Genomic DNA, 8,112 nt, shown 5'->3' on the forward strand with positions numbered 1-8,112 from the left:
TAAATGAGTTCATAAAATTGTGTAATGTATGTAAATAAATTACATGGCTCTACTCTGCCACAAACTGAGTTGGATGGAGGGGATTCTTGGAAAAAGGCTGCACGAGGAACACCATCAATATTTACTTGTGTGGTAGCGTTTTGGCTATTGCCCCAAGCGTGATTAATTTACGACCAACGGGCAAATAAAGGTTAGCTAACCTGCTTGGTATAGATTTCGTGGGCCAACATTGAACAAAAACACGGTCGACTGAATTCGAAGGTGAAGAGGACACGGTACAGCAGTGCATTGGCAGTGAAGCGAGAACTCCCAATGTTAATTTCCGATGTGCTTAGAAATAAGTGCGATTTTTTTCCCTATTTTTTATGTTTATTTCGATCGTAATAAGAAAATAGGAGTGTCTATAAGTTATCTGATTTTTTATTTAGGATGACCATGACCACGAATTCAAAATATACAACAAATAAAAAAATAGCGTACGTTTTTTATTGTTTTCCGATTATTAGTACCATTAACATTGACATAAAGGGTAATGGCGTGGATCACATCAGGAAGTAAAGTACTATTTGCACGTGTCTTCATAATCATTATGTATTCTTCTGCGTTTATATTTAATTTACCTAACAAGTAAACAATTATAACATTCCAGTCGTAAATTACGCGTTAAGGTAGTTTATTTTATTTAAGGAATTCCATTCAACAAACTTGCTAGATAACAAATTACACATATATTTTGATTCAACTTTTCTGGTATATATTTGTTACTGTACCAACAATATTATGCGAAACAGTACCCGTCTTGTCTGTGTAGTGGCATGATAATATTGTAAATTTAATTATATTACAAACTACAAAATACGCCCGGTTTATTTATGATTTTTAGATGACCACTTTTAATTATAAATGTCATTTGTATCTAAATGGTATCTGGTACAAGAGTGACTGGAATTGTACGCTATTATGCGACCAATACCGTAGGTATCTCTGTAAATGATCTGTTAAATTTTAATATTTTTGGATACCATGCTGTTTATACATTTCGCACATGTATCATCCACCAATGTTCGACCTTCCAAAATAATTGTTGCTGTTGGTGTTGAATTAATTATTGAAGTACATGTTTAATCAATTTTAGTTTCCAATACTTAGTGCATCTTGGACACTCCCATTGCAACTAAGATGTATTCTGTATTTAATCTTTTTACCAAAAAAATGTGCATGTGTTTCGTGGAAGTCTTCGCGTTTTCGATTTTTCCCAAAAATAAGGCTGTAAACTTGGTCCTGGTATTGCTATGGAGATGATACTTGGTTCTCGGTACAATTTTCGTTTTTCAAAATATCACAGCGTAGACGATTCGCTTCCGCTCGTCAACGCACAGGTTGGCTCCGCAAGGTAACTAGCGCAGGTTCATCGTCTGAGATCACTTAACTTCCGAACACGAATTGACTTATACTTATGCCCATTCTCTGAGTATCTACTGTAATTAACTTCCGCCTATCTCACTACGACGGAGCGTTAGAAGTACTGTGTTCCTCTTTTACCGACTTCGGACCGAATAGACACGCTCTTTGCGGGTACTGAATTGACAATGACTCATACTCAATTACCTCATTCCGAATATACATACGTAGGCGGTTACTCATATTCATTATCAGTTACCGTTGAAGGAGTTGTAGGTTGATTTAGAAGCTTTTTTACCAATTTGGTATGCCACTCTCCTTAAGGTAGTTTACTCAACATTTTTTTCGCTTTGAGAACGGATGATATGGCGCTGAAGTTTTGTGCCTGATCTTGTTCTTCTTTGAGAATTCTGCAAATTCCGCCGATGCTTAATGCGTCTGCATTTGCGATTGTCGGACCTGGAACATGGCTAACTGTGTAATTATGGCGATGTCAAACTAATGAGCATCGCAGAGGTCTTCGAGATTTAATTTCTGGGGTCGAAAATCCCCAAAAGTGGTTTCTGGTCTGTACGAACTTCGAATTTGTTCCCAAACACTATTAAAAATATTAACGGTTTGTTGATATGAAAATGCTGCAAAAAGTGAATTGAATGATAAGTTATAACGTGTAGGTACCATTGGCACTGCTTTCCTCAAACCCGCTGCATAAACGGCCAACTAACTCAGGGTAAAAGACAAAATAAGAGCTTGAGAATCTTCCACAGTGGTAGTTCGCTCTGGGTAAAATGATCTTCTTAACTTCCGTGCACATGTCAACGGTTGAGCGCCACTCAATTTCTAACTTAACTCCCCCGGCATGAAATTGAGAAGATATGAGGGGATTAAAAACAGTATAAAATAAATAAATAAATAAATTCAATTACCAAACTAAACGCTGGTTTATTGTAATTAAATTGCGAAATTAAAATTGTCTCCCCAATGTGATAGCGTAACATGCAAATATTCAAATGTTCAAAATTTTGAGTTACGTTACACAAAAAATCTTAGTAACTTGGAATGAATGATGGAATGATCGATTTAATTGATTACTCGATCTTAAAACAAGTTTCCACCAAGAAATTGATGTTCCGCTCCTAACACATGCGCACGTACAGGCCAAATACAAGTAAAACATAAAAATGCAACGCCTACCTTAATGTAACCTAGATGTCATCCAGAGAAGTGAGCTCAGTTCCCGGATGTCCATAAAATCTGCAACAAAAGAAAACTCTCAAGCTGCAGAGCTCGGAATGCATTAAACTGAATAGTGCCTATAGGGCCTCACCTTACTTGTAGTAATCTTCTACCCCAAGTACGATAATTAATCGGCCAGCCGCTTCAGAAGGAAGTTGAAGGGTTGTCAATACCATACGCGGGTTTAATTCGATCATCACTTCACAGAGATCGCAAGGTAATAATATTAACAAAATTACTTACAAGTGATCGGATATAATCCGGAAGAGCCAAAATAATTAGTAATTAATACGCAAAAAGTTGCGGAAGTTGTTTCTTGGTTGAGGATCGAATCTTGTTATCAAATCTGGTGAATGACTCCGTGTTCCAATTTCATAAAATGGCGGCCCCTTAGGACTTTTCTTCAGTTTTAGAATCTTAGAAGGTCCACATTTGCCAAGAGGCTCCGTTAAAAAAACATTGGACTGCCTGAGTCCAGTTGACCTGGAATTGACTGGTCACCCAGTATTTAATTCTGGCCCTGACAACGGAGGGAGCAATTCCTAGGGTAAGCTCGGGAACGACGATTTCCCTACCACTGTCTTCACAAGCCAGTTCGTCCGCTCTTTCGTTACTCCCTTATTCCGCAGGACGCCATGCCCGTTCCCTTTTCCGTTAGGGACCCGTCCGTAAAACACACGAGCAAGTAAGCAAACAGTAAGGTGTATTTTTTGTGCAGAAAGTTTCATTATTTTGAATATATCAATAGGTGTAGTTAGGAAAGAGCGTGACCGCGAGTTGAAATTTGTTCACGTGGTTAAAGTAAGCACGAAGTAGTAAAGTAACTGATGGGAAAGGTCGATTTGAGTGAATAGATGGAATGAATGGAAGAGGTGCAGTTATGGAACAACTGATTTGCGATGTTGCCGACATTGTATGAAACTATCCAGGATTTTTCTCTAGAAAAAAATCACAAAAAAAATCTGGAATGACCGTTTAGAAAATCTCAAATTGTCGGTTTGGAATTTTGTTTGGAAAATTGTCGCAACTATGTTTTGTTTCCATTCGACTTAATTTGTGATTTAGGTACAAGAAAACAGGAGAATTTTGGTTATTCCAGTAGCATAGTATATGTATAAAGGTGAAATTCAAAGTAACACTCAATCTGGTCAAATATAAGATCTGAAAGTAATGCTTTCGCATATAATTGCCTCCACCATAGTCCAAATAAGCATCCGTAATCCGTATAAAAGTACAATACCAAACTAAAATATCCGGACTGTTGTAAATAGCTATACTTTACAATAGTGTAAAAATACAAATGTTCATAAATTTTGCGTCAGTTTTGGGTAATCTACTTCCCAGAAAATAAAGGTAACAAGGGTAAAAAATTTATACATATATTCATAGTTTACGTATAGAGACCGGAAAAGTCAAATATACGTACAACGTACTTTGTTTGTTTGAAGTGCAAATTGCGCGTATAAACTGGATCGTCTTAAAAACAATCTTTAGGCATGTCGTAGTTTTCTACCGCCAGCGGCATGAATGACTTAAGACGGATATTCAATTAATACGAGTAGATTCCTTATAAATGATGTTGATGCATTGAACTTAGTTGAATAATTAACTTAAACACACGTGTCGCAAATTACCGCAAAAGGTGCAATTAAAGCAGTTTTTTCAGTCCTCACTGAATGATAGTAAAATGTCCCCATTACCTGTTGCCAGTCCCAACTTCTACAAATGACCACCACATCAAAGCTGCGCTTTATGATTTTGTATACTTTAAATATGCAGCATATCCTAAAGTCCGAGTCTCCTAAATGACTTTGCACCATTTGTGGTAAGAGCGACTTGCATTTATGTAGGTATTGTAAAGACCAGAAAGGTACCAAGGTTGCATATGATTCATTCATTTGGACGCATCTAGTGTATTGTTAGCCTGTACCATAAATAAATAATGTACCTATTCATGTTTAGATAAATATCAACAGCCAGATTTATTGCCCATTACCATCGGAAATACATTAAATGCACTTAAGGAGAATCTAGACAAACCCTTCGGATGTTTTCCATCTGAAATTGATGATTTTGAGATTTTTACCATAATTCATCATGCAGTTAGGATCACGTCAAGATTTTTCTTGGACGAGATGTCACATCTTTAAAGGGGCTTTAAAGTTCTTGTAAGGTTTCCTTAGATATAACATTCTAGTGACTTTTATAGCATTTATGATTCTTTAAGTGTATTCAAAGTCTTCTAAACGTCTTAGGTAGGTTTCTGGCGAAGCCTTCATGACGTCCAAGTTTGCTTTTTGTGGAAGTAACTCTGAAAAGAAGCGTTCTGGACCATTGCATTGGATTATTTGAAAATGAAATGTTTGCTTTGGGCTCCTATAGAAGTCGATCTTAGAATCAGATGAAGAATAGAATGCGGCCGATCCGAACAACTGCCTTAGCGTACTGTAAAACGCAGGAACTGTAGGATAAAAGTGTAGATCACGCACGCGTTGCCTTTTTCTAGAAATGTAACCTCAGAGAAATATTTATCGACACAAAATAGTAAATTCGGAGTACCAAAAACGATGTACGCATAGAATAACAATCTGGTTAATTGTAATTGAGATAACTGAGATGCTGTTGGACTCCAACGGATATGCGAATTAATGTAGATAAATGTTCTAAAAAGCCCAACTGTGTCAAAGGTCACCTTTTAATACTTGGTTGACCAAAACAAGTCCGTAACCTATCCATGATTTATCATGCCTTTCCAAAAGTTATCTACAATTGAGTAAGAGACATGTTCCTTATAAATAATGCACAACAACACGGTAGTTTATTGTTAAACTGTAATGGAGCAAGTAGTGTTTTTATTTGTGACATGTGCGTTCGTCCTTTTATCCGCTGCGGCGGCGCCCACCACAGAGGTCACTACGTAAGTAAATTTCATCTCTTTTTCTTTCCTAAGATGCGTTTCAACCTTTAGGTGTACAGCAGAAACCACGGATACCTCAGACGAGAGCAAGCAAGCATCTGCTGCCATATTAAAGTTCATAGATCAGTCGGTGAATCCTTGCGATGATTTTTATCAATTTGCATGTGGTGGGTATATAAAAAGTAAGGAAATTCCTCCCGACGATGTTGAAGTGAGCCAATTTCGCGACATTAACAATGTCGTTACCGAGCAACTACATCAGTTACTCAAAGAACCGATTGACAGTGATGCGCCAAGGTGGTCAAAAATCCCAAAACAGTTTTTCCAAGCGTGTGTCAACTCAGAAAAGAAAAACCATGGGATAAAAACGATGAAGGCATTGTTGAAGGAGGTCGGTGGTTGGCCGGCAGTTGAAGGTGATCATTGGAGTGGTGATGATTTTAATTGGGAAGAGATGATTTACAAGTTTAGAAAACATGGGTTCTTAACTTCGCAATTTCTTGCGACAATAGTCGATATTCATCTTCGTAATTCTTCAATGCGCGTGATCGCTGTGGGTTATACGAATCGAAAGGTAGCAGACTAATTAGATTTCTTTGCAGATCAAGCAACCTCGAACGCTTATTAATCGCGTAAACCTGGAGAAAGGATTTGATGATAAAATAGTACAGAGCTATTATAAATTTTTGGTTGATTTGGCAGTTGCTTTTGGTGCAAACAAGGATATGGCACTCGCAGAAATGAAAGCTTTCGTAGATTTTATGAGGGAAATATCGCAAGTAATTGGGTCTTAGTAATGAACACTAGCATTTCATATCCTATTATCTAGATTAAGTTGCCACCTGAAAAACTTCGTAATTTAACAGCACTATCAAACGTTATGACAGTGGAGGAATTACAAAAACAGTTTCCTTACCTGAACTGGGTTGAGTACCTCACCAAGGTGGTTGGCCCCAACGTTGAAATCACTGCGAAAGATTTTGTTGACGTGAACATGCCGACCTATGTGACCAATTTGGGAATCTTATTAAACAAAACTGAGAAAAGGTAGGTGGACAGACGCATCCCTTAATTTTGACCGTAAATTACAGAGTGCTAGCGAACTATGTTGTCACTCTAGCTGTAGAGTCGGGATTACAGTTTTTAAGTAGTGAAATCAGAGACCTTCAACTTGAGTTGAAAAAAGCGAGAACGGGTGTATCATCGGTTATGGCTAAATGGAAGGAATGCATAGGCGCGGTTTCAAGCCAGTAAGTTGAAGTAATGTAAAAAATATTGTGCGTACTTATGCCGATTTGTCAGCCTAAACATTGGGACTGCAGCTTTATACGCTCGTAAACACTTTACCAAAGAAGCAAAGGCAAATATAGCAAAATTAATAACGGATTTGCACGAGGAGTTCATAGATATATTGAAAGTAGTCGACTGGATGGATGAGGACACTAGAAACGAAGCTTTAACCAAAGCTAAACCTATAAGGAAGCATGTTGCTTACCCACAGGAACTCCTAGATGACGACATTCTAAATGAATATTACAAAAGCGTAAGTTCACGTACCTAATATCCGCTTATACTCCAGCAATGACGACTTTTAGCTGGAATATTCGGATGACTATTTACATTTAGGTTTAAATGTAAATAAATTTAGCTGGGATAAACAGTCTGAAACCCTATTTGAGCCGGTTGTTGCAAGCGATTGGAAACAGCAAAGCATCTCGCATCAAGTTAATGCTTTCTATGATTCATCGGATAACTCGATAAGTAAATGAGCTAGCGGCATGAGCCCCGCTTTTATGTATTGCTTTATGTAGTCATACCTGCTGGAATCTTACAAGGCGCATTGTTCGGGCACGGCCGGCCGGACTATATGAATTACGCTGGTATTGGTTTCATAGCTGGTCACGAGTTGACACACGGATTTGATGATAGAGGAAAGCAGTTGAACAAAATGGGAGAATTAGAAACTTGGTGGAGTCCCGAAACCGAAATTGCTTACACGGAAAAAGCTAAATGCATCAGGGACCAATACAGCAGTTTCAAGTCGGAAAAGTTGGACGCGCATGTAATGTAGCATTTACATTTCATCCAGCTTACCTTTTCATTCCAGGTGAACGGTATTGTTACCCTGGGCGAAAATATTGCAGACAACGGTGGCCTTAAAATTGCCTACCGGGCGTACGAAAAACATCGCGGTTCTGAGAAGTGTCTTCCGAATTTGGCGTATACTCCCAAACAGCTATTTTGGATAAGTATGGCAAACGTCTGGTGTACAAAGCAACGGGAGGAGCAAACGAAAATGGAACTGTTGACGAGCGGTCATACACCGTCGATATTTCGGGTGAACGGTGTTGTAACTAATTCTAAAGACTTTGCCAGAGACTTTAATTGTCCTGCAAACTCGAGAATGAACCCTGAAAAGAAGTGCACGTTTTGGTAGTGTAAAATAGAAACTTTTTTGCCTAATTGAACATTTACACGTAGCCAGAGATTTTTAAATTTAATCTACTTAAATCAATGTAACAGAATAATCTACTTAACAACACGAAATTATAACGATA

General features: G+C 38.0%; 1 protein-coding gene across 1 annotated transcript; it reads left to right on the plus strand.

The window, feature by feature from the left end:
* The first annotated feature begins 5,262 nt into the window (after positions 1-5,262).
* LOC116172128 (neprilysin-2-like) lies at positions 5,263-8,112 on the plus strand. Its single transcript, XM_031489274.1, has 9 exons — positions 5,263-5,554; positions 5,606-6,107; positions 6,157-6,333; positions 6,384-6,601; positions 6,646-6,804; positions 6,857-7,097; positions 7,150-7,315; positions 7,366-7,616; positions 7,662-8,112. The coding sequence occupies exons 1-9, from the start codon at positions 5,472-5,474 to the stop codon at positions 7,989-7,991; spliced, it is 2,127 nt and encodes a 708-aa protein (XP_031345134.1). The 5' UTR covers positions 5,263-5,471; the 3' UTR covers positions 7,992-8,112.

The sequence above is a fragment of the Photinus pyralis genome, unplaced genomic scaffold, assembly GCF_008802855.1.
Source record: "Photinus pyralis isolate 1611_PpyrPB1 unplaced genomic scaffold, Ppyr1.3 Ppyr1.4_LG5, whole genome shotgun sequence".
NCBI classification, from domain to species: domain Eukaryota; kingdom Metazoa; phylum Arthropoda; class Insecta; order Coleoptera; family Lampyridae; genus Photinus; species Photinus pyralis.